A 27,327-nucleotide genomic window follows, 5' to 3' on the forward strand; every position below is an offset into this window, starting at 1 on the left:
ATTTGATTGTCCAAAAGTTAGTGTTCCAGGTTTTTCAATTTTAAATTGTTTTGTTCTAAAGAGTAGAACCTTTGTTTTATTATTATTAAGTAATAATCTGTTACTTTTAAACCAATCTTGTGCTCTGCAAAATAAGTTTTCTCCCGATAGTGCTAGGCTTTCTACATTTCTTCCCCCTGTCAATAAATTCGTATCATCGGCATAACACGTCACATGCTCATTTTCTGAAAGCAGAATGTTGCTCAGGTCATTAAGAAATACAATGAATAAAATAGGTCCCAATATGCTTCCCTGTGCAATTCCAATTTTATTTTCCTTCAGACTTGAGAAATAATTCTGTCCATTTTTTAATATTTTAACTTTTTGTTGCCTATTAGTTAAATATGATGAAAACAAATGTAATGTTTGACCTCGTACACCGTAAGCCTTAAGTTTTCTAAGCAACATATCTGGGTCAATACAGTCGTACGCCCTTGACAGGTCCAAGAAGATGCCAATCGCCAGGTTACCTTTTTCCATACTTTCTAATATCCGTTTTGTAAAGTTAAATATTGCAGTCTGCGTGGACCTTCCAGGCACATAACCATGCTGATTTAAGCTCAATAAATTACAATGCTTGAAAATCTATCAACCGTTTACACATACATAATTCAAAAATTTTTGAAAAAGCCGGTAACAAACTAATATGCCTGTAGTTTTCCATCAAATCCGCATTTCCTTTTTTAAATAAAGGCTTAATCAACGCTATCTTTAATTGCTCTGGAAATATACCATGTTTGAACGAATTATTAATTATATGGCAAAGCACATCTTTAACAACCGGAAAATTAATTTTGTTACTAGAAGATTCCTAATCATTTCCATTTTGATGTAAAAGTAATAAGTTTCTTGGGTTTAATTCGGTTTCTGTGTACATTTCGTTTGAAAACTTAGTGCCAGTAGGCCAAAACAAAATTATGTTGCAACATTTTAATAGGTTTTCTGTCTTTGTCTCGCGCATGCAGGTATCTATGTGTCTTAGTCAGCTACACAATACAGAAAAAAGAAAGTTGATGATGGTTCTAAAAAATCGAAACTTGACACCTCCCAGTGGCTACTACAATGTGCCAGCCTTTTACAATTATCTCTTCAAATAAGCTCAGTATAAAAAACTTTTTCTCAAAAATTCGGGTTTTGAGCGAATATACCTATACAAACTGAATATAATTACTTGCTACTGCCTACCTGATTGCTGTCCGTTCTGCCTTTCCAAAATCCTTCTCGGTAACCATCTTTACCTATTATACTAATCACCTGACCTCTTTGTAACGTCAACTGACTGCGGTCCATAGCTTCATACGGTTTATGAACAACGGCCCGTAATTGGTGGAACGGATACAACAATCTAGTATCCTCGTCCAGCCTAAAAGCGTGCAGAAAATTGACAAACACCGTCACTCTGCGTGCTAACCTAGCATTTACCTGGCAAAATTTTCTCTTAAACTATTATTCTCATAATATAACACCAATTCTTCTATACTGTTGAAGAACCGCGACTGTGACAAGTAGTATTTTTTTGCGTCACTAGGTCCGTCAGCTTTAGAGCATATTCTCATATGTTTTGGAGTACCGTGTGATCTAAAATGGTTTTCAAAGTTAAATACGTTTCAAAAGAGGTCAAAAATGCACGCACTGCAGGCTTAACGCATAAGACTGTTCTCCTGAGTTGGTTGTGCCGCTACTACTGCTTGATGTTGGACTTATCCTAACCAAAAACGTTCCGTTTTCTCTGTTTATTAGTTTGTCGCGTGCGGTGGTCCTATCCATTTGACCCACATACCATAATTTATCTTTGAGAGGATCCATTTCTTGTAAACCATTAGTTGTAGGCGGTGGTAATCTAGCAAAGTATACTGTAGTGAGCTGATAAGGGACACGACCAAGATGGTTCGATAAATGAGACTAGGATATTAAAAAAAGAACAAAATTGTAAAAATTCTTGGAAAATGCGACCTAAAGTTTTCATCTTCCTAAGACCACCGTTAAGAAGAGTTTTACTCATTGCAATGTGGAAACTTCTACTACATTAGAAACCATTTTACAATTTTTCAAATATAGTAATGAACTACTATATCTAAAAAGATTTAAATAACAAAAAACTATCATGTTACAGATAATTTGAATGATTTTAAAGAATTCTGTTAGTTTTTAAAGTTATGGACCAAAAGATAAAATCCTTGAGTTTCCCAACCATCTGCACAGTGTCCGCTGAGTTCAAATTTCTTCTCAAACTCTAAAATTTTCAAAAAAAAAAACCATTTAGTACATACTCTTACGTTCTATTATTTTGCTTTTCCCCATAAGGTTTGTTAACTTATTTAAATTTTTACTTATTGACTTTCATCAGTATATTTTTGGTCTTTCCCCACAGAAAACAATAAATCAGGGTTTTCCAACGTTTTTGCATAAGTGTCAATTTTTCACTCTTATAAATGTTTGTCACCTGTCAAAGTTGAAAAATATTACCGGGTGATAGATTTCAAAAAGTTAAGATAGGAACATGCAAACCGTTTGGCTCTATCTCTATCTGATTAAGAGCTATGACGGTTCAGAGTATCAAAACATCATTTTTCGAAAACAGTTGCATATAGAGAGATAGGTTATGATACATGAAACATACTGTAAATCTTTAGGTGCAGCAAAAAAATATAATAATATACAGAATGGTCCATTTAAAATAGTGAAGTTGGTAATTACGGTGGTACCACAAAAGTGAAAATATTTTAGATGTGGAGGCCTTACCGCAATTACTAAACCCTGAAATTTTCAAAGTTATCTTTTGTAGTTTTAGAAATATCGATCACGGTATTTCCCCATGGGACACCCTGTATTATTGTACCCTGATAGTTTCAGTGATAAAAAATAGTCCTTTTTTGGTTTTTCCAATACTTTGACAACTTTTGCGTTATATTTTTTATAAAATGTTAAAAATTACAGTTTTGAAAATTTCAATGGTAAAATCTAGCTAGTTTAGCTTTTGGGCAAAAGATAAATTTTTATTACTTGAAATTTGACACGTTTTCTGACAATTTTAGCAACGGAATGACACTCTTGACAGACAAAATAAGAGATTTTAACAGGTTTTTTGTTATTGTTGAACCAAACGATTTTTGGCAGCGTTTAGAATCGCGAACAGGATAGTCACTAGTTGAAAATTGGCTAAAATGACAAAATGTAAATAGTCCCATAAGTCAATTTTCATGAAATTGACTAGTTTTCAACGTTTTGATCTTGAGAAATGCCTAGAATGACTGGAATTGGTTCAGTATGTCAATTTTCATGAATTTTTACCATTTTCCAATATTTTGATCTTGGAAATTCACTAGAATCACTGCAAATAGTCCAGTAAAGTCAATTTTTAGAAGGTAGTCAGTAGCACTTGGAGAGTCTATAGGCTCTCTGGCAGATTCGAAATGGTCTTAGAGGCCTTTGGCAAATTTAAAACAGTTTTGGAAAAGTTTAAGACAGTTGTAGAGGCAGCTGGAACTTTTCAGAAAGATCTCATTACCATATAGAGGTCCTTCAAAACGGTCCTAGAGGCCTCTGACAATTTAAAGCAAATCTAAAAAGGTTTAAAACACTATAGTAGAAGTATTTGGCAATTCCTTCAAGATTTGCAGTATTATTTAGAGAGCCTTGGCTCATCCAAAATGGTTCTACAGGCATCTGACAATTTAAAACAATTCTTAGAAGGTTTAGGATACTTGTAGGGGCCTCTGGCACGTTTTACAAGGTTGTCAGTACCACTTAGAGAGTCTCTGGCAGAATCAAAATGGTCTTTGAGACCTCTGGCAATTTAAAACAAGTCTGGGTAAGGTTTAAGACACTTGTAGAGGCCTATGGCATACTAAAACACTTCTGGAAAAGTTTAAGACAGTTGTAGAGGGCGCTGGAACTTTTCAGAAAGATCTCAGTAGCATTTAGAGATCTTTGGCACGTTCAAAACGGTCCTACAGAGGAGTCTGACAATTTAAAACAACTCTGGAAAGGTTTAAGACACTTTTAACACTTTTTCGAAGATTGCCAATAGCATTTAGAGCCCACTGCCACTTTTTAATGAATCCAGAAGCTTTTGACAATTTAAAACTATTCTTGGAAGGTTTAAGACACTACAGAAGTCTTTGGCAATTTCTAGAAGGTTTATTTAGAGAGTCTTGGCTCTTCCAAAATAGTTCTACAGGATTATGACAATTTAAAGCCAGTCTGGGAAGATTTAAGACAGTTGTGGAGAGCTCTGGAACTTTTCAGAAAAATCTGAGAAGCATTTAGAGATCTTTGGCACATTCAAAACGGTCCTACAGAGGAGTCTGACAAATTAAAACAACTCTGGAAAGGTTTAAGACACTTTTTCGAAGATTGCCAATAGCATTTAGAGCCCACTCCCACTTTTCCATGAATCCAGAAGCTTTTGACAATTTGAAACCATTCTTGGAAGGTTTAAGACACTACACAAGTCTCTGGCAATTTCTAGAAGGTTTATTTAGAGAGTCTTGGCTCTTCCAAAATAGTTCTACAGGCACCTGACAATTTAAAACAAGTCTAGGAAGGTTTAAGACAGTTGTGGAGAGCTCTGGAACTTTTCAGAAAGATCTCAGTAGCATTTAGAGATCTTTGGCACATTCAAAACGATCCTACAGAGGAGTCTGACAAACAAAAACAACTCTGGAAAGGTTTAAGACACTTTTGGCACTTTTTCGAAGATTGCCAATAGCATTTAGAGCACACTCCCACTTTTCAATGAATCCAGAAGCTTTTGACAATTTAAAACCATTCTTGGAAGGTTTAAGACACTACAGAAGTCTCTGGCAATTTCTAGAAGGTTTATTTAGAGAGTCTTGGCTCTTCCAAAATAGTTCTACAGGATTATGACAATTTAAAGCCAGTCTGGGAAGATTTAAGACAGTTGTGGAGAGCTCTGGAACTTTTCAGAAAAATCTGAGAAGCATTTAGAGATCTTTGGCACATTCAAAACAGTCCTACAGAGGAGTCTGACAAATTAAAACAACTCTGGAAAGGTTTAAGACACTTTTTCGAAGATTGCCAATAGCATTTAGATCCCACTCCCACTTTTCCATGAATCCAGAAGCTTTTGACAATTTAAAACCATTCTTGGAAGGTTTAAGACACTACACAAGTCTCTGGCAATTTCTAGAAGGTTTATTTAGAGAGTCTTGGCTCTTCCAAAATAGTTCTACAGGCACCTGACAATTTAAAACAAGTCTAGGAAGGTTTAAGACAGTTGTGGAGAGCTCTGGAACTTTTCAGAAAGATCTCAGTAGCATTTAGAGATCTTTGGCACATTCAAAACGATCCTACAGAGGAGTCTGACAAACAAAAACAACTCTGGAAAGGTTTAAGACACTTTTGGCACTTTTTCGAAGATTGCCAATAGCATTTAGAGCACACTCCCACTTTTCAATGAATCCAGAAGCTTTTGACAATTTAAAACCATTCTTGGAAGGTTTAAGACACTACAGAAGTCTCTGGCAATTTCTAGAAGGTTTATTTAGAGAGTCTTGGCTCTTCCAAAATAGTTCTACAGGATTATGACAATTTAAAGCCAGTCTGGGAAGATTTAAGACAGTTGTGGAGAGCTCTGGAACTTTTCAGAAAAATCTGAGAAGCATTTAGAGATCTTTGGCACATTCAAAACAGTCCTACAGAGGAGTCTGACAAATTAAAACAACTCTGGAAAGGTTTAAGACACTTTTTCGAAGATTGCCAATAGCATTTAGATCCCACTCCCACTTTTCCATGAATCCAGAAGCTTTTGACAATTTAAAACCATTCTTGGAAGGTTTAAGACACTACAGAAGTCTCTGGCAATTTCTAGAAGGTTTATTTAGAGAGTCTTGGCTCTTCCAAAATAGTTCTACAGGCACCTGACAATTTAAAACAAGTCTAGGAAGGTTTAAGACAGTTGTGGAGGGCTCTGGAACTTTTCAGAAAGATCTCAGTAGCATTTAGAGATCTTTGGCACGTTCAAAACGGTCATATAGAGGAGTCTGACAAATTAAAACAACTCTGGAAAGGTTTAAGACACTTTTGGCACTTTTTCGAAGATTGCCAATAACATTTAGAGCCCACTCCCACTTTTCAATGAATCCAGAAGCTTTTGACAATTTAAAACCATTCTTGGAAGGTTTAAGACACTACAGAAGTCTCTGGCAATTTCTAGAAGGTTTATTTAGAGAGTCTTGGCTCTTCCAAAATAGTTCTACAGGATTATGACAATTTAAAGCCAGTCTGGGAAGATTTAAGACAGTTGTGGAGAGCTCTGGAACTTTTCAGAAAAATCTGAGAAGCATTTAGAGATCTTTGGCACATTCAAAACAGTCCTACAGAGGAGTCTGACAAATTAAAACAACTCTGGAAAGGTTTAAGACACTTTTTCGAAGATTGCCAATAGCATTTAGATCCCACTCCCACTTTTCCATGAATCCAGAAGCTTTTGACAATTTAAAACCATTCTTGGAAGGTTTAAGACACTACAGAAGTCTCTGGCAATTTCTAGAAGGTTTATTTAGAGAGTCTTGGCTCTTCCAAAATAGTTCTACAGGATTATGACAATTTAAAGCCAGTCTGGGAAGATTTAAGACAGTTGTGGAGAGCTCTGGAACTTTTCAGAAAAATCTGAGAAGCATTTAGAGATCTTTGGCACATTCAAAACAGTCCTACAGAGGAGTCTGACAAATTAAAACAACTCTGGAAAGGTTTAAGACACTTTTTCGAAGATTGCCAATAGCATTTAGATCCCACTCCCACTTTTCCATGAATCCAGAAGCTTTTGACAATTTAAAACCATTCTTGGAAGGTTTAAGACACTACAGAAGTCTCTGGCAATTTCTAGAAGGTTTATTTAGAGAGTCTTGGCTCTTCCAAAATAGTTCTACAGGATTATGACAATTTAAAGCCAGTCTGGGAAGATTTAAGACAGTTGTGGAGAGCTCTGGAACTTTTCAGAAAAATCTGAGAAGCATTTAGAGATCTTTGGCACATTCAAAACAGTCCTACAGAGGAGTCTGACAAATTAAAACAACTCTGGAAAGGTTTAAGACACTTTTTCGAAGATTGCCAATAGCATTTAGATCCCACTCCCACTTTTCCATGAATCCAGAAGCTTTTGACAATTTAAAACCATTCTTGGAAGGTTTAAGACACTACAGAAGTCTCTGGCAATTTCTAGAAGGTTTATTTAGAGAGTCTTGGCTCTTCCAAAATAGTTCTACAGGCACCTGACAATTTAAAACAAGTCTAGGAAGGTTTAAGACAGTTGTGGAGGGCTCTGGAACTTTTCAGAAAGATCTCAGTAGCATTTAGAGATCTTTGGCACGTTCAAAACGGTCATATAGAGGAGTCTGACAAATTAAAACAACTCTGGAAAGGTTTAAGACACTTTTGGCACTTTTTCGAAGATTGCCAATAACATTTAGAGCCCACTCCCACTTTTCAATGAATCCAGAAGCTTTTGACAATTTAAAACCATTCTTGGAAAGTTTAAGACACTACAGACGTCTCTGGCAATTTCTAGAAGGTTTATTTAGAGAGTCTTGGCTCTTCCAAAATAGTTCTACAGGCACCTGACAATTTAAAACAAGTCTAAGAAGGTTTAAGACAGTTGTGGAGGGCTCTGGAACTTTTCAGAAAGATCTCAGTAGCATTTAGAGATCTTTGGCACGTTCAAAACGGTCATATAGAGGAGTCTGACAAATTAAAACAACTCTGGAAAGGTTTAAGACACTTTTGGCACTTTTTCGAAGATTGCCAATAACATTTAGAGCCCACTCCCACTTTTCAATGAATCCAGAAGCTTTTGACAATTTAAAACCATTCTTGGAAAGTTTAAGACACTACAGACGTCTCTGGCAATTTCTAGAAGGTTTATTTAGAGAGTCTTGGCTCTTCCAAAATAGTTCTACAGGCACCTGACAATTTAAAACAAGTCTAAGAAGGTTTAAGCCAGTTGTGGAGGGCTCTGGAAGTTTTCAGAAAGTTCTCAGTAGCATTTAGAGATCTTTGGCACATTCAAAACTCATTCCTAGAGGCCTGTGACAATTTAAAATAACTCTGGAAAGGTTTAAGACGCTTGTAGATGCTTTTGGCACTTTTTAAAAGGTTGCCAGTAGCATTTAGAGGTCTCTGGTCGCTTTCAAAATGACCCTAGAGGTTTCTGGTAATTTAAATCAATTCTTGGAACGTTTAAATTACGTAGATAGGCTCAAAAGTGTCATTTTTGTAGGCTAGAACAACATCGGAGTCGATCTTTTCCGGTTTTGACACGTAAGAATACAGTTTGGCGTCTAAAGTAGTGCCAACGGACGTAATTAAACTCCAAATATACTGTTGGTAAGGTTCTCTCTGTAGAGTTTAACCTTTCCTATCCCCAATTCTTGAATAAGTTTGAAGAGGAAAAAACTTACTCAAATTCAATATATACGACAAATTGCAAGATGGAGAAATAAACATTTCAGTGTACAATTATTAATAGGCCCCCTAACGGGGATTTTAAAAAGATGAAAAGAAAAATACAACAATACTCCATGACAGCATATTCCAAAACTATATTGTGGATGCCCCGTATGGAAAACAAACGTTCACAACACTTAAAATCAATTTTTTATGAAAAATGTTATTTTTTTATCAAAACCGAATCCTAAACTGCAGAATATTTTCAAGCAAAAATTACGGAGTAAAAAATTTGTTTTTTATATAATAATTGAAATTATTTTTCTGGAAATAAAAGGTGAGGCAAAATATACCTACCTATGGAATATATTGCTAAAATTTTGTCATTTTCTTGTCAGCAGTGTCTCTGATAGAGAATTTTGATATGGAGCGTTGTTCGGCTCAACAACGCGCAGAAATTGCCAAATTGTATTTTCAAAACTTTTCTTCAATAATTTTAACTCAACGCGCTTTTAGGAGAGCGCATTCCGGCAATCGTAGAGCTCGACACGGACAAACAATTCGACATTTAGCAAACGCATTTTTGGAAAGTGACACAGTAAGGGATACTGGAAGACCTGGAGAATATTGAGCTTGTTCGGACTGATGTTCGCGCAGAACCAAAAACGTTCAATTCAAACAGTATTCAGACTACAGCCAATTGATATTCAAAGACGTTTGCAATACGTACAAATCGTGATAAACAATCAAAATAATCGGTTTTGGGGAATAGAAAATCAGCGCCTTATTCAAGAGAAAGTGCAGTTTGATCGAAAGATCGTGGTTGAATCATTGGATTTTTCTTTTTTGAAGATGCCAGGGGCAATGCAGTTACTGTTAATGGAGAACGATATGGAGAACAATAATACGTGAATTTCTGCAACCACAGTTGGAAGAACTTGACTTACAAAACTTCTGGTTTCAGCAGGATGGCGCTACATGTCATACAGCTAGTGAAACGGTCGCTCATCTTAGAGACGTTTTTCCTGCCAAGCTGATATAAAAAGATGAGATTGAAATTTCCCTGATTTGACAACACCAGATTTTTTCTTATGGGCATACTTGAAGGTGGCAGAGACCACTGAAAGTTCACTTGAAAGTGCCTTAAGTTACTTGAAAGTTTCAGAAGCCACTCATGAAAGTGGCAAAGACCACGGAAAAGTCACTTGAAAATGCTTGAAGACACTTGAAAGTTGCAGAATCCATTTGCAGTTATCAAAAGCCGCTTAGAGGTGGCAGAGACAATTAAAAAGTCACTTGAAAGTAGGTACTACGTAGTGAAGCCACTTGAAGAAGAGCCACTTGCAGTGGCAGAAACCACAGAAACATCACTTAAAGATGCCTGAAGACACTTGAAAATTGCATGAGCTATTTGCAGTTGGCAAAAGTCGTTTGAAGATGACAGAGACAACTGAAAGGTGACTTGAAAGTGCCTAAAGCCACTTGAATATTGCAGAAAGTATTTGTAGTTGGCAAAAGTGTCTAGAAGGTGGCAGAGACCACTGAAAGTTCACGTGAAAGTGCCAGAAGAAGCAGTTCGGTTTTCAACTTGGAACGTACCGCAGGTCAGTTTCGTGAGTGCCATTTTTTGCTACTAAGAAACCACGTTTCTTGAAACGGTGTTCAGGGAAATTTGAAGTTAACGACCGAATTCCGCAGCCGGACGAGTGGAGATGGTGGGACCTCTAAGTGAAAACGTCGATTCCTAAAAGTCTACGGGCAATTGTCTTGTGCGGTGCACTTCCAAGAGGCGGAAAGGGTGAAAACCTAGGAAACGACCACGTGGATGTGACAGTGACGGTTATAGTTTCCACAAGGAATGACTATATCTTTTGCTCAGATCTTTTTGTAGCTATCTGGGGCTCAGGGGCTCTAGCCCGACTATCTGAGCCTCTCTCGTAACGAGTTGGTAAAATACCCCTAGCTGGTAGTACCAAAAAAAACCCAGTAACAACAACAACAAGTGCCAGAAGTCATTTCCAGTTGGCAAAAGTCGTTTGAAGGTGGCAGAGACAACTGAAAAGTCACTTGTAAGTGCCTTAAGCCACTTGAAAGTTTCAAAAGCCATTTGCCGCTAGAAAAGTGGCAGAAGCCACTCTTGAAGGTGGCAGAGACAATTAAAAAGTCACTTGAAAGTACCTGAAGCCACTTGAAAGTTGAAGAAGCCATGTGCAGTGGCAGAGATCATTGAAAGATTACTTGAAGATACCTGAAGACACTTGAAAGTTACACGAGCTATTTGTAGTTGGCAAAAGTCGTTTGAAGATGGTAGAGACAACTAAAAGGTCACTTGAAAGTACCTGAAGCCACTTGAAAGTTGCAGAAGCCATTTGAAGGGGCAGAGACCACTGAAAGGTTGCTTAAAGATGCCTGAAGACACTTGAAAGTTACACGAGCTATTTGTAGTTGGCAAAAGTCGTTTGAAGATGGTAGAGACAACAAAAAGGTCACTTAAAAGTACCTGAAGCCACTTGAAAGTTGCAGAAGCCATTTGCAGTTGGCAAAAGCCGCTTTGAGGTGGCAGAGACAATTAAAAAGCCACTTGAAAGTACCTGAAGCCACTTGAAAGTTGCAGAAGCCATTTGAAGGGGCAGAGACCACTGAAAGGTCGCTTGAAGATGCCTGAAGACACTTGAAAGTTACACGAGCTATTTGTAGTTGGCAAAAGTCGTTTGAAGATGGTAGAGACAACTAAAAGGTCACTTGAAAGTACCTGAAGCCACTTGAAAGTTGCAGAAGCCATTTGCAGTTGGCAAAAGCCGCTTGGAGGTGGCAGAGACAATTAAAAAGCCACTTGAAAGTACGTGAAGCCACTTGAAAGTTGCAGAAGCCATTTGAAGGGGCAGAGACCACTGAAAGGTCGCTTGAAGATGCCTGAAGACACTTGAAAGTTACACGAGCTATTTGTAGTTGGCAAAAGTCGTTTGAAGATGGTAGAGACAACTAAAAGGTCACTTGAAAGTACCTGAAGCCACTTGAAAATTGCAGAAGCCATTTGCAATTGGCAAAAGCCGCTTGGAGGTGACAGAGACAATTAAAAAACCACTTGAAAGTACCTGAAGCCACTAGAAAGTTGCAGTGGCAGAGATCACTGAAAGGTTACTTGAAGATGCCTGAAGAAGTTGAAAGTTGTATGAGCCATTTGCAGTTGGCAAAAGTCGTTTGAAGATGGCAGAGACAACTAAAAGGTCACTTGAAAGTACCTGAAGCCACTTGAAAGTTGCAGAAGCCATTTGCAGTTGGCAAAAGCCGCTTGGAGGTGGCAGAGACAATTAAAAAACCACTTGAAAGTACCTGAAGCCACTTGAAAGTTGCAGAAGCCATTTGCAGTGGCAGAGATCACTGAAAGGTTACTTGAAGATGCCTGAAGACACTTGAAAGTTGTATGAGCCATTTGCAGTTGGCAAAAGTCGTTTTAAGATAGCGGAGACAACTTAAAGATCACTTGAAAGTGCCTGAAGAGAAAAGTAAACTCTACATTAATCGCCCACAGACGATAGAAGCTTTAAAGGCAAACATTTGCGAAGAAATTACTCAAATTCCATTTGAATTATTGCGCAAAGTTATGTTCCTATTCGATGATGTTTTTTATAAAACATTTTACATGTTTTTATAAAGAGTTTTCATAAAATAAACTTAAATTTTTTGGGGTGGGTAAATTTTGTCGCACCATATACAACTTCGTTCCTTATGAAAACTTGATAAGAAAACAAAATCAAACACATTAAAACAAAATTAGATCAAAAACTTACCTTATAGATGGGACGCCACACTTGCCACTGAACTGTATACAAGCTTTGTCTACCGCGCAATTACATTTGTGGCACAGGTACCCTTGGAAAATTAGTCCTTTGAGATACTTGCAACAATACGCGCATTGCACCGGCGTAGCGAACGTGTGAAGCTCAAAGTTATGATTCGTATAAGACAGTGATTTTGGCTGAATATTGTCCCTGCGAATGGATATTTGTTTATTAGTCGTCAAATTAATACAAACAGTGCCAAGTTAAGCCTGGTGGATAAAACAAAATTTAATTTTAGTATTAGTATTAGTAATAATATTAGTTTTAACTAAAACCTTCTCCTTTTAACTTCTAACTGTAAAGATGGAAGGTATTTATAAATGATAAATTTATGATTAATTATTATTTATTATTATTAATTATTAATTATTATTATTTCATAATTTATTTATGAAACGAAAAAGAAAGTAAAATCAGGTGGAACCTATCATTTTTGTGATAATATTCATCTGTCAATACTGGGGGTTGTCTACCGCAAATGCGAGAAACGTAAACAGATTTAACTTTAGTATTAGCCATAAGAAATTTTGAATTTTAAGTAAATTCCATTATTACTAGTATTAAAATTAAATTAATTTTTTGTTTATTAACTCTTTCTGTCATAAGTAGAGTCCGGATTTCTAGAAATTTTGCTTTTTGTAAACAATAAAAGCAACCAACCTCTGACATCTAATATGTGAACGATTTATGCAAAAACACGTCATTTGACAGATTTTTTTGTACTTATTTGCTGCTATTTTTTGTACGGTTTAACTAGTTTTTGACAAAACAAACTTTTCAAGTTTTTAAAATAAGTTAGAATAAATAGTTTATTAATATTAGGGGCAAGTGGTTATATGTGTAAAATAACTGCTTTGACAAAAAAACGCAGAAGTTTTGACGTAATCTTATTGGTTCTGTAAAGTCGCACAGTGGGTCATTGGGCCCTAAGTGGTAATAATGACTTTCGCTGAATTGAGATATTGAAGGCTTCTGAACAACCAAAACATACCAATTATCTGTTGCAAAATTAGTAATATCAATTTACAAATTTAAACTGACCAAAAAATGTCCAAATGCTCCTGAAGAAGTCTAAAAAATGCAAAAAACACTCCAAAACACTATAGAAGCTATAAAATGCCTTACAAAACAGTCTAAAAGCATTTTCAACTTATCTAGAAGCTCTCAAAAGATTTCAAGACAGTCTAAAAGCTTCCATATGCTTGTAGAGCAGTTCAACAGCTTCCAAAACTTTCTAGAACCGTCTACAAGGTTTCAAATGCCTTAAAAGCAGTCCGGAAACTTCAATGCTCCTAAAGTAGTCTCAAAAAGATTCAAAACACTACAGAAACTGCAAAATGCTTCTAAAGCAATCGGAAGCTTTTAAAAACAGTCTAGAAGCTTCCAAAAACTTTTAGAACAGTCTAACAAATTCCAAATGCTCTTCAACTAGTCTAGAAGCTCCCAAAAAATTTCAAAACAGTTTAACGCTTCCAATAAATTCTAGAACCGTCTAAGAATCTTCAAATGCCTCTAAAGCATTCCAGAACTTTCAATATGCTCTTTAAACTGTCCAAAAACCTTTCAAATGCTCCTCAAGTAGTTTAAAAATGTTTTAAAACACTACGGGAACTCCAAAATGCTTCCCAAGTAGTCAAAAGCCTTCCAAAACGGTCTAAAAGTTTCCAAAAGCTTTTAGAAAAGTCTAAAGATTTCCAAATGATCTTCAGCTAGTCTAGAAGCTCTCAAAAAATTTCAAGGCAGTCTGAAAGTTTCCGTATGCCTCTAAAGCAGTTTAAAAGCTTCGATAAGTTTTCAAATGCTTTAAAAGCAGTCCAAAAATTCAATTCAAAAAATTCAATGCTGTTTAGACACTCCAGAAACCTTCCAAATGCTCCTAGAGTAGTCTAAAAAGATTTCAAAATACTACAGAAACTCCAAATTGCTTCTAAAGCAATCGAAAGCCTTCCAAAAGCGTTTAGAACCTTCTAGAAGCTCTCAAAACATTTCAAGACGGTCTAAAAGTTTCCGTATGCGTTTTAGAGCAGTTTAAAAGCTTCCAAAGGTTTCTAGAACCGTCTACAAGGTTTCAAATATCTTAAAAGCAGTTCAGAACCTTCAATGCTCCTAAAGTATTCTAAGAAGATTTTAAAACACTACAGAAATTCCAAAATGCTTTTAAAGCAGTCAGAAGCTTTTCAAAACAGTCTAAAAGCTTCCAAAAACTTTTACAACAGTCTAAAAAATTTCAAATGCTCTTCAACTAGTCTAGAAGCTCCCAAAAGATTTCAAAACAGTTTAAAGCATCTAGAACCGTCTAAGAATTTTCAAATGCCTCTAAAGCATTCCAGAACCTTCAATATGCTCTTTAAACTGTCCAAAAACCTTTCAAATGCTCCTTAAATGTTTTAAAACACTAAGGAAACTCCAAAATGCTTCCCAAGTAGTCGAAAGCCTCCCAAAACGGTCTTAAAGTTCTCAAAAGCTTTTAGAACAGTCTAAAGGCTTCTAAATGATCTTCAGCCAGTCTAGAAGCTCTCAAAAAATTTTAAGGTAGTCTAAAAGCTTCTGTATGCTTCTAAAGCAGTCTAAAAGCTTCCAAAAGTTTTCAAATGCTTTAAAAGCAGTCCAAAAAATTCAATGCTGTTTAAACTCTCCAGAAACCTTCCAAATGCTCCTAGAGTAGTCTAAAAAGATTTCAAAATATCACAGAAACTACAAAATGCTTCTAAAGCAGTCGAAAGCCTTCCCAAACCTTTTAGAACATTCTAGAAGCTCTCAAAACATTTCAAGACAGTCTAAAAGTTTCCAAAGGTTTCTAGAACAGTCTACAAGGTTTCAAATGCCTTAAAAGCAGTCCAGAGAACCTTCATCGTCTTTAAACTGTCCAAATGCTTCTAAAGTAGTCTAAAAAGGGTTTAAAACAGTACAGAAACTCGAAAATTCTTCTAAAGCAGTTTCATAACAGTCTAGAAGCTAGAAAAGAAAAAAGTAGTCTAGAACTCAAAAAATGTATCTCTGAAAGAGTTTTGTGCTTACAGATTTTTTGAGGAAAATGATTTTGCTTCTTAAGGCTGTTTATTCGGCAGACTGTGGCTGTATCATTTGTACTATGTATCAAAACTGTCAAAAACCATGTGAAGTTAAAGAAAGAAGGGCATATAGGTAATATAGGTTTTAAGAACGTTTTGCAAAGGAATTATCTGGAAAGAATCACCGATCTATTAATAAATATATTTACGCCAACTTTTTTTAGATGCATAGACGAAGGATAACTCTTGTCAATAATAGTTAGATATTACTACTTTAACATCTTCAAATTATTACGCCAACTTAATCGAAATTTTCCTATTTTTTATGGATAATAATTTTCTTTCTAAAAAACCCTAAATGCAAACTTACTTTACACATTAACTACATCTATATTCCCTGAATCAGTCAGTTTTTAAAATTTGTAGAAATGTTTATTCAATTAGCTGCAATTCATTCCAGAATATTGACAAATATCCGGTCAAAACAACGTGTTGACGCCCTTAAGCGTTTTTTTTCCCACGATTTTAGTGCTTTTTAATCCGGACTCTAGTCATAAGAATTGATTCTATTCTCAGTACTAATATTACCAAAATTAAATTTTATTTTATAAACTAGGCTTTATACTCACTGCGCATCCGCGATAGCTTTCATAATTTGATCTTTAACCTCGACGGTTCGAACGTAAACCGTGTAGGCCATTTGCTGGTCAATCCTAACTAGTAGAAAATTGTACGGCCAACGCGCTTGACTGTTTAAAACGGCTCGGTGCGATTTGTCCAGACGGTACTCCATTATGTTAAGTAGATCCCGGTAGGCAAATTGATTATTCTGAAGAAGAAAAAAACAACTCGTTCACAAGATAAATAAAATTAAATCGGGATAACTTACCCGTAATTGCTTACAAATCAAGATGCATTTGTCAAAAATGAACACATATCTGTTTCTAGTCTTTTGGTCGTCGTGAGCTTTTATTCTCAATTCAGCATCTTTAATTAGTTTGCCATAATTAGAGAGCCTAAAATTGTGAATTCGAATTAACAAGACAATAGAACAGTAACACTATAAAATAGAATCAACATGATTATGATCGGTGAAATACGGGTAAAGTAAATATTTAAGTAAATATTTTACTTTACCAGTAAGTTTATGGTAAATTACAAATAACTGTGTTTATGACAGTTCATATTTTGACACCGCTTTTCTCACTGACTGTACCAAATTTTTTAGTGTTTTTTTGGATAGGAAATTTAATGACAATTCCAAAAATGTGCTTAAAACAGTCATTTTCTCACTTCAAGTGGGTTTTATAAGCCTTTTTTGTCCCTGACTTTTTTTTCAAACTGTGTTTCTGGCAGTTCAAAATTTGACACCGCTTTTCTCAATGACTAGGTTATTGAGAAATAAAAATATTAGAAAATTTAATAAAGATTCCAAAAATGTGCTTAAAATACTAATTTTTCTCACTCCAAGTGGGTTTTACACACATTTTTGTCGCTGACTGTGCTTTCAAGCTGTTTTTCTGGCAGTTCATACATTGACACTGTTTTTCTCACTGACTTTACCCAATTTTGTAGTGTTTTTCAGGTTATTGGATAGGAAATTTAATGAGGATTCCAAAAATGTACTTAAAATAGTCATTTTCTCACTCCAAGTGGGTTTTAAAGACGATTTTGTCCCTGACTGTCCTTTCAAACTGTGCTTCTGGCAGGTTAAAATTTTGACACTGCTATTCTCCCTGACTGTACCAAATTTTGTAGGGTTTTTCAGGTTATTGGATAGGAAATTTAATGATGATTCCAAAAATGTGCTTAAAACAGTGATTTTCTCACTCCAAGTGTGTTTAACAAGGCTTTTTTGTCCCTGACTGTCTTTTCAAACTATTTTCCTGGCAGTTCATACATTGACACCGTTTGTCTCCCTGACTTTACCCAATTTTGTAGTGTTTTTCAGGTTATTGGATAGGAAATTTAATGAGGATTCCAAAAATGTACTTAAAATAGTCATTTTCTCACTCCAAGTGGGTTTTAAAGACGATTTTGTCCCTGACTGTCCTGTCAAACTGTGCTGGTAGTTCAAACTTTGACACTGCTTTTCTCCCTGACTGTACCAAATTTTGTAGGGTTTTACAGGTTATTTGATAGGAAATTTAATGAGGATTCCAAAAATATACTTAAAACAGTCATTTTCTCACTCCAAGTGTGTTTAACAGGCCTTTTTTGTCCCTGACTGTCTTTTCAAACTGTTTTCCTGGCAGTTCATTCATTGACACCGTTTTTCTCCCTGACTTTACCCAATTTTGTAGTGTTTTTCAGGTTATTGGATAGGAAATTTAATGAGGATTCCAAAAATATACTTAAAACAGTCATTTTCTCACTCCAAGTGTGTTTAACAGGCCTTTTTTGTCCCTGACTGTCTTTTCAAACTGTTTTCCTGGCAGTTCATTCATTGACACCGTTTTTCTCCCTGACTTTACCCAATTTTGTAGTGTTTTTCAGGTTATTGGATAGGAAATTTAATGAGGATTCCAAAAATGTACTTAAAATAGTCATTTTCTCACTCCAAGTGGGTTTTAAAGACGATTTTGTCCCTGACTGTCCTGTCAAACTGTGCTGGTAGTTCAAACTTTGACACTGCTTTTCTCCCTGACTGTACCAAATTTTGTAGGGTTTTACAGGTTATTTGATAGGAAATTTAATGAGGATTCCAAAAATATACTTAAAACAGTCATTTTCTCACTCCAAGTGTGTTTAACAGGCCTTTTTTGTCCCTGACTGTCTTTTCAAACTGTTTTCCTGGCAGTTCATTCATTGACACCGTTTTTCTCCCTGACTTTACCCAATTTTGTAGTGTTTTTCAGGTTATTGGATAGGAAATTTAATGAGGATTCCAAAAATGTACTTAAAATAGTCATTTTCTCACTCCAAGTGAGTTTAACAGGGTTTTTTTTGTCCCTGACTGTCTTTTCAAACTGTTTTTCTGGCAGTTCATATATTGACACCGTTTTTCTCCCTGACTTTACCCAATTTTGTAGTGTTTTTCCAAGTTATCGAATTGGAAATTTAATGAGGATTCCAAAAATGTACGTAAAATAGTCATTTTCTCACTCCAAGTGGGTTCTAAAGACGATTTTGTCCCTCACTGTCCTATCAAACTATGTTTCTGACAGTTCAAACTTGATACCACTTTTCTCACTGACTGTACCAAATTTTGTAGTGTTTTTCAGGTTATTGTATAGGAAATTTAATGAGGATTCTAAAAATGTACTTAAAATACTCATTTTCTCACTCTAAGTGGGTTTTAAAGACGATTTTGTCCCTGACTGTCCTATCAAACTGTGTTTCTGGCAGTTTCAATTTTGATACCGCTTTTCTCACCGACTGTACCAAATGTTGTTGTGTTTCTTCATGTTATTGGATACAAAATTTAATAAGGATTTAAAAAATGTGCTTCAAACAGTTATTTCCTGACTCCAAGTGGATTTGACAAGCAATTTTGTCCTTGATTATCAAACTGTGCTAAAAAGTAGCAAAAATCAAGGTGTCGAAAAGTTTTCGTGCAGTATTCGATACAAAACGTGTTTCTGAGATTCATGACAGTTATTTTGACAGTGGTCACGTGACTGCCTAGCTAAACTAGCCTCCAAAAAGTCACGGTAAATTTACGCCTATCACTACAATTTCCCTTTCAAATGTGTATTGATTAATACTATTAAGTGGAAAAATTGAGTTTTCCTGTTTTTTTTTTAAGTAAACCTTGAAGAATTTCCTGATAGTAAACAAAAATCATAAAATTTGCTCACCGCAAAGTTAAGAAAAAAGAAAAGTTGAGAAAACAAGTTTTTAATAAACAATAACACTGTTATTCAGAAAAGATCAAATGAAATTATTTAAAAAAGCTCTCTGGTAAATTACAAAATTCCCTTATACTTTCTTATTTTTTTTTTAGAAAACGGGAAAAAATAATTCTATTAAATTTGGAAACCGGGTAGGAGTTTGTCATAAATTTCTCTAAGATAAACAAATTAACCATACATGCATCACCAATTTGGCTCACGCTGTATCTATGAAGAAATCATTTTGAGGCAAATTGAATAACCGTCCTGATTGTAGAACAACGCCCTTTCAAACCCAATTTTTGTTTATTCAATTTGGCTGACGCATTTCGGACATTTAGAAGTGGTATGGATATTTTCCGTGCGCAGTTATATGAAATATTTAGACTTGAATGTGACTTACTTTACATCCGGCTCATGTTCCCACTCCACAATATTTTCCTGTAGATTATGTATCACATTTAAATGTTCCACGTCCCGATGAGCCTCATTTATGTATCCAGCAACATCCAGCATTGCTTCCCACGCCCGTTTTAAATCCGAATACTCATCATGGTTCTATGAAAATTTTAGTTATTGATTCCGTATCACTACCTAAATTATACTCACTTCTTCTGTGGTTTCAATTAGTTTAGCTAGTAGTAAATGGTATTTTAATATTCGTTGCATTGGCACGGAAAGCACGTCCCTTAACTTAAATCTACCGTTATTCACTTCTTTTTCGTATCTCTGAAAAGTAACAATGTCACTAAAATAACGAAAAATAACCGTTAAACTTACAATAACAGCCTGATTAAACGAATCGTCTTGATCGCACATTTCTTGTAATAAAGTAGTAGCTTTGGTTAAGTTGGCACAGTAACTGCCGTAAATTAAGAATTTTTCCTTAAATTGCTGAAACACTTGACTGAGTTTAACGTTTGGATTGGTCCTAATTTTAGTCAGTTCAATAAGAAAGGATGAATGAACTTCGTATAATTCCTACAAGAAAACCAATCAGTCTGGTTTATATTCTACTAATAGAAATTAAGACTTACCTTGATTTTATAAAAAACAAGGGAGTGTTCATCTGGCTTCATATGATTTTTCAATGGTATCATGAAATTGGTTTTCAGCTTATTCAAAACGTCTACATAGTTTTTCTCCGTATCCAACAGTTCTTTTATAACGAAATCCCGTTTTTCTTGAGGTTGAGTTTGCTAAAATTATAGATTCAATAACCAAATGGATGAACTGTAAACTAAAATACTCAATAAGTTGTCGCTTTGAAATTGAATTGAATTGAATCCTGAATGATTTGAAATAAATAACGTAAGCTATACCTCAACAGCTGTCCGCGCTAGAAGCAAATCCTGATAAATTTCCTCGGATGTTAATCCGATTTCAGTGTCAACAAATGCATGTCTTAAATCTACGTGGCGTGGCGGATCAGGTTGGCTGCCAAAACAAAATAAAGCATGCAAAATTAATAAGTAGAGAAAGCGCTGGAAACTAATTAAAACACAAAGTAAACATTGATTGATGGTTTTGTAATGGGAACTAAATGGTAATTAAAATACTGTATTCCTAAGGAAAATACAGTCCTTCCCTGAGGAAAAAACAAAGTTTCAAATTCTGATTTGAAACTTGTTTTACTAGATAATTGAGTTATTACGTTCAAAGACCCAAAACCAACCCAACCCAACTTAAAAATTGCTTTGGAAACGGTAGAGAGGCTTAAAAGGTCTTTGTAGTCAGTCGTCCTAGTTTTTAGGTAAGTTGAAAACCTTTAGTATTGAAAATTGACTTGTAGACATGAGAAACTACTTTGGCTAGAATTTTTGCCTACAAATTCACTCATTTAAACATTGAAAATTGACTTGGACACCAAAAAGTGACTATGAATCAATGAAAAGTGACATCAGAAGCTTAAAATTTGCATTTGAAGTCACATTTCAATATTTTAGTTTGAAAATAGTGTTAAATACAGGATATTGACATTAGAATCATGAAAATTAACTTGAAGACTAAATTTCCTTTTCATTTTCTTAGAACTGGACTATTTTTAGGGCTTTAAAACTGCTTCCAGATTGGATAATCAAGTTTCAAGACTATCTTCACCAAGTTTTTGACATATCAGACTTAAAAGACAATTTTTACATTTTCTATAAGCTTAAAAATGCCATTTCAAGCTTTGTCGCTTATAAATTGACTTCTAGACACTTTATTGTTAAGAACTCGAGCTTTTCATAAAAACCTAGACTGTTTTTAGTGCTTTTAAGAGTTTTAAGGCTGTTTTCAGCCTGAAAAATCGAGTTTTAAGGCTTTTCAGAATCTTCACAAAGTTTTTGATTTATCAGGTCTGAAAGTCCAGTTCGTACACTGTCCATAGTCTTGAAAATGTAATTTTACGCTTCTATACTTGTAATTGACTTCTACACTCAGTGGTGCAAGAAAAATGGGGCATTTCTAAGAAATTCGGACTGTTTTTAGTGCTTTAAGACTGAAAAATCGAATTTAAAACTATTTATCATAGTAAAATATAAGTTTCAGACTCTTCAGAGATGAAAGTACAAAATGTTGGCACTAAGTGCTACGATATTAACCTCAAACACTAATTTTTAGAATTGAATTAGTCCAAAAATTGAATTTGGACTGCTACCAGTGTTTAATTGAATTTTAGACTTGTTTTAATCCAGAAAATTTAGTTGTACACCAATTAAAGTCCTGAAAATAGACTTTTGTACTCTCTTTAGTCGTAGTAAAGTCATTTCTAGCCTAAAAAGTAAACTTTTAGACTATTTTTAGTAGTAAAAAATGAGTTTTATGCGCAACAATCGTTGTCTTGATTTCCAGACTGTTTTTAGTGCTTGAAACCAAGTTGCAGACACTCGACAACGGATTGCAGTCTGAAAAAACGAATTTTAAACTATTTATCATAGTAAAATATAAGTTTCAGACTCTTCAGAGATGAAAGTACAAAATGTTGGCACTAAATGCTATATATAACACCGAACACTAATATAACACCGAACACTAATTTTTAGAATTGAATTAGTCCAAAAATTGAATTTGGACTGCTACCAGTGTTTAATTGAATTTTAGACTTGTTTTAATCCAGAAAATTTAGTTGTACACCAATTAAAGTCCTGAAAATAGACTTTTGTACTCTCTTTAGTCTTAGTAAAGTCATTTCTAGCTTTAAAAGTCAACTTTTAAACTATTTTTAGTAGTAAAAAATTAGTTTTATGCGCAACAATAGTTGTCTTGATTTCCGGACTGTTTTTAGTGCTTGAAATCAAGTTTCAGACACTCTACAACGGATTGTAGTCTGAAGAAACGAATTTTAAAACTATTTCCAGTAGTAAATAACAACTTTTTAGACTACTCAGTGCAAATTTGGACCCTCACAAGTCTGTGTGTCTTTCTTACGAAGCGTTCTTCAGGAAAATGACATAATGCATGCCAACTTATTTTTTGATAGGCTAAACGATGGTAAATTATTGACATTTAAAACTGGGCAACCCTGTAGATGTAGAAATAATACTAGAGATTGATAATTTTTGATATTTGACATAAAAGCGAATTTCTGGTCTACTAGGTTCACGGAGCAGATAAAGTAATAAAATTGATCGGGAAGAAACAAACATATTTAGATGAAAACTGACAGAAAACGTGACCCCACCCAATCATAAATAAAGCAAGTTCTGTAAAGGGTGTTCCAGTTTACATTAAAAAAAAAAATACTTTACTTCTCTAATACCCCTACAGTTCCTGTAGTTTTAAACCTAAAATTTGTCTAGATCAGATCAGTGCGGTATCGCTCTCTTGTAAGTTCTTGTGCATGGCACTGGTTTTTTTCATCCATCTACAACTAGAGTGAGAACACATAAAAAATAAAATACAAATAAATTAACTAACCATTTTGGGTTTGAAAAATTAAACATTGAAAACTGAATCGAGAATCTTTTGATATATCTAACAATGTGATGCCCCTAAAATTAATTAAATAAAAACTATTGAATGTAGTACATCTTCAAAAAATACAAATTGATGAGGTTGGTCAGTGTTGGTCAAACAAACTGATTACAGCAATGGTATCGTAGGTTTCGACTCCATAAATCACCATGAATTGTTTAAAGCTCTCGCAGACTGTCGTATAGACCACCGTTACATTTCCATACTACGACACATACCTATATGAGCAGCAAACGTAAAAATACATGCAGAAACAGATCGGTTCAAGATCGAAAAGGGTGTCCGACAAGGCGATACAATTTCCCCCAAACTCTTCACGACTCTGATAGAATATATGTATAATAAGATTGAATTAGACAATAAGGGCATAAACGTGAATGAAGAAAAGCTAAACCACCTACGCGTCCAAGACCGAGCAAAATGGTTTATGTTAAGAGAGGCTTATGTCCAGCAGTGGACGAGACAAGCTGCTATATGATGATGATGATCGTAGGTTTAAATTTTTGAATAAAAAACCATACTTTTGACACAAGAAAAATAATATAAATTCTTATGTAAAACATATTTTCGTTAATTCACCTACAACGTTTTGTAATATCAACTAATAAATCGCTTGATTTAACTGGGCAAAAAGTATCTAATAATGGTTCAGAATGATGAATTATATTTTTAATAAGATTCAGAACATCAACAAACTCTCTAAAACAGCTGTTAACAGTTCTGCAAGAAATGCTAATTTATTTTATTTTGCTCCCAAATCCTGCTTAACAACATCAACCATAAAGTTGTGTTTTTATTGGACGAAGTGAACCAGTTGTGAGGCCTGCTAGATCACTGGATCCAGATCCCCAGACTTTACAATGAGTAGTAAAATAATAAATTTTGTCTTTTTCCGACATCTCCGGATGCGGTGCTAATACATCGGATTTGTAAATCACCCTGTATGTTTAATCGATATGTTAAGAAATGTGATTTTTTATAGTGAACAAATAAATACATTTGCTATAGTTAAATGGACTCAAGTTAAAAGCGGATGAAGATAATTTGGTTATCTTTAGACAACAACCTGTTTTTTCTACTGGTCGTTCTTGCCGAGGGGTAAACCGCTGGGACATTATGGTGTACAAACTTTAGGAATTAATGGGCATTACTGGAGGACTTTTTTCTATTTTTCCACCATACAAATTTAAACATAAATAAAATCCATAAAGTTTGGTAATTTCATAAAAAATTTTGAATTTTGCTCTCTAGCGGCAAAATGCTACCACTAATCCATTAACTTTTATACGTCAATGGAAAGCTTATTTCATTGGCTATCCTTTGGCATATAAAAGTTTCCACAGAGTCTTGCAAATAAGCTAGTTATTCAAGATTGAACAAAATGATGCACCAAAAAAAATCATAAAAAAATAGTCAACTTTGACGCTCATCTGGCGGCCAACCTATCAACTCAAGTTGGGAAATGTTTAGAAAGCTCATTCCACTGACGTATAAAATTTTAGCAAAAATACTGCAATTAAGTGGGTTTTTGAATATTAAACAAAAGAATACACCAAAAAAAAATGGTCAAAGTTGACGCCCTCTAGTGGCCAAACGGTACCACTAACCAACCGACTTTTGTACGTCAATGGAAAGCTCATTTCATTGGCTGTCAATCGACATATAAAAGTATATACAAAGTGTTACAAATACGCGTGTTATTTACAGTAAGACAGTAATGTTATAGACAGTAATGATGTCAAGAAATGCATAGAAAATGAGGAAATGAATCCAAATGAAGAATTCCAGAGACAGAATAAGAAGTGCAAGGCCATATTAATACAGTGCATTGGCAATTCCCATTTGGAATATGTCCAGGACAAGAAAACTGCTTATGGAATGTGGAAGGCTTTGGAAGCTGTGTTTCAGCGCAAATCAATTATTTTTTAGGAAAAAGCTATTATTAATGAAACTATCTCAAGGTGACTTGTTGGAAACTCATTTTGTAAAGTTTGAGAGACTATTCGTGAATTGAAGTCAGTGGGTGCCAAATTAGCAGAAACAGACATTGTTTGCCATCTTTTGTTGTCTAAATATGATGATCCACTTGTTACTGCTCTTGAAACTCTAGAACCAAACAAACTCACATTAGAGTTTGTTAAAGGGAAATTGTTGGATCAGGAAGTCAAGAGAATGTGAATACAAATTCAAGTTCAGCTTTTAATACTCGTGGAAAGGGATCAGGAAAACCTCATGGAAATTATATGAAGAGAGGGCATAGTTGGACTGAAGGGAATGGTCAAAATATGGGTCAGAGACAACACTTTAAATTCAACTGTTATAACTGTTGGGAAGGCTGGACATAAAAGGTTAAACTGCTGGAAAAACAACAATGGGGGTTCTCGACAAGGTCACAATGCGGACAGAGCTGACCAGGATCAAGAAGAGGAGGATGGTTTTGCATTTCTGACCTCTGCATGCATGGTGACCAGTGGAGAAGCTGCTCTAGGGAATGTTAAATGGTACTTGGATTCTGGAGCAACTGATCACATGGTTAAAGTAGCAAACTATTTCAAAGAAAGCCGTAAGTTAGACAAACCACTTAAGATTAATATTGCTAAAAATAGAGTTGTAGTTTTTGCCACAGAGATAGGAAATATTGAAGGAATGTTAAAAAGTGAAACTGGTTATGTAGATTTAACATTGAAAGATGTTTTGTTTGTGCCAGATTTAAAACATAATTTAATGTCAGTACAAAAAATTGAAAGACCTGGATTTGATGTATGACTTAGAGCAGGGAAAGTGTTTATTAGTAAAGGAATGCAGAACATTGCCATTGGGAACAAAATTAATGGTTTATATGAATTGACATTCAAGTTAAGAAAGTTTGAAGCAATTGTCAATGTTCAGCATTAACATTGAATAAACAAACTGATTTGATGACTTGGCATAAGCGCTTAGGGCATTTAGGATATCAGAATATGATAAAGTTGTAAAATAATATGGTTACAGGTTTTGTTTGTAAAAATGTTACTACAAATAAGGAATTTCAATCAATTTGTGAAGTGTGTGTTAAAAGTAAGATGACTCAGTTACCTTTTAATAAGAAAAGTGAACCAAAATCAAGTAGGGTTTTGGAATTGATTCACCCTGATATTTGTGACCCTTTAACACCTGATTTTTCGCATTTTTGTATTGTATATCTAATTAGACATGAAAGTGAGGTTTTTGACTGCTGGAAGCAATTTGTTGCTGATTTTTCTGCTAAACTTAACACTAGAATTGCTCCTCTGTGTTGTGATAATGGAAAGGAATATTTTTCCAGAGATTTCACTAATTTTTGTAGGTCAAAAGGTATACAAATTAAAGCCCAATTTCTACAGTTATGTTAGGTTAGATTAGTTATTGGAAATTATTAGGAATTACTGGGCATTACAACGAATTAGTGGACATTGTACTCAGCGGTTTACCCCTCGGTTCTTGCTGTTTACCAAAATAACAACAAAACTGGACCACCCTGCACAGTATTACTATAGTTTTCAGTGGTGGCTTTGAGCCTTGAATTAGTGGGACCATATTAACACCAGCGGAACAAAATATGCTAATCAAAATGCGCCACTCTTGAATAGTTGAAAATGGCGTATCTACTATATGTCATAAACCCTACTACACCTCACAACAGAAATCCGAACATGCTATAAAACATAATGAAAAAAAAATAAAATCGAAAACTACTTAATAACTTTTACACTGAATTCTAAATGGTGAAATCGATCAAGCTAACATTCTCAAACTATGCACACAAAATCCAAAACCGCCATATATCTGACCTCTGGCAGAGTAGCTTGAAAAGTAACGTAACACAAATCGTCATAAACGTCTTCTTTACTCTCAATTCGGGGACAGGGGATGGTAAACATACGCCAACGAGGGTCGGTGGTGCCGTTGGGCGTGTGCACCACTGGCACTTGGCTGCTAAATAATGTATTTAAACCTCACTCAACACAACTTTACTTGAAAAGTCAATCTTAAAAATAAATAAAGGTAAACCAAGAGAACTTACCGTTTTAAGCTTTGGTAGATTTCCTCGTCTTCGCTTTTGTGATTTTGAGCGTAGAACCCTCTGAAAAACGTATTTTTGTCTAAATGGTCTATTTTCCAACATCCTTTATTTCCATATAATGTTATTTTAGTGTGTTTGTCGGGCTTCAGTAAAAATTGTTTCAATTCCAACATTTTAATTATCGTTTAGTTTTATGT

General features: G+C 35.0%; 2 protein-coding genes across 13 annotated transcripts in view; one reads left to right on the forward strand and one right to left on the reverse strand.

Annotated features, from left to right (window-relative positions):
• Positions 1-27,327, forward strand: part of LOC145725031 (SRR1-like protein) — a 253,363-nt gene that overhangs the window by 76,436 nt on the left and 149,600 nt on the right. The gene's annotated exons all lie outside the window — the stretch shown is intronic.
• The window catches only part of LOC145723978 (protein vav-like), a 52,434-nt gene that overhangs the window by 14,836 nt on the left and 10,271 nt on the right, over positions 1-27,327 (reverse strand). For 11 of the 12 annotated variants that reach the window (XM_081972032.1, XM_081972030.1, XM_081972025.1 and 8 more), the window contains exons 4-15: positions 27,131-27,190; positions 26,898-27,042; positions 20,169-20,330; positions 19,912-20,112; positions 19,741-19,860; positions 19,535-19,689; positions 16,188-16,314; positions 15,928-16,127; positions 12,237-12,437; positions 1,673-1,879; positions 1,462-1,617; positions 1,225-1,402 (exon numbers count right to left, since the gene is read on the reverse strand). In XM_081972032.1, the coding sequence (XP_081828158.1) occupies positions 1,225-1,402; positions 1,462-1,617; positions 1,673-1,879; positions 12,237-12,437; positions 15,928-16,127; positions 16,188-16,314; positions 19,535-19,689; positions 19,741-19,860; positions 19,912-20,112; positions 20,169-20,330; positions 26,898-27,042; positions 27,131-27,190 (1,912 nt within the window). Of the gene's footprint in view, positions 1-1,224; positions 1,403-1,461; positions 1,618-1,672; positions 1,880-12,236; positions 12,438-15,927; positions 16,128-16,187; positions 16,315-19,534; positions 19,690-19,740; positions 19,861-19,911; positions 20,113-20,168; positions 20,331-20,453; positions 20,569-26,897; positions 27,043-27,130; positions 27,191-27,327 lie in introns of all 12 variants that reach the window. The other variant, XM_081972033.1, reaches the window with a different exon arrangement.

Source organism: Ips typographus, linkage group LG2 (genome assembly GCF_016097725.1).
Source record: "Ips typographus isolate SLU linkage group LG2, UJ_Ityp_2.0, whole genome shotgun sequence".
In the NCBI taxonomy this organism is placed as follows: Eukaryota; Metazoa; Arthropoda; class Insecta; order Coleoptera; family Curculionidae; genus Ips; species Ips typographus.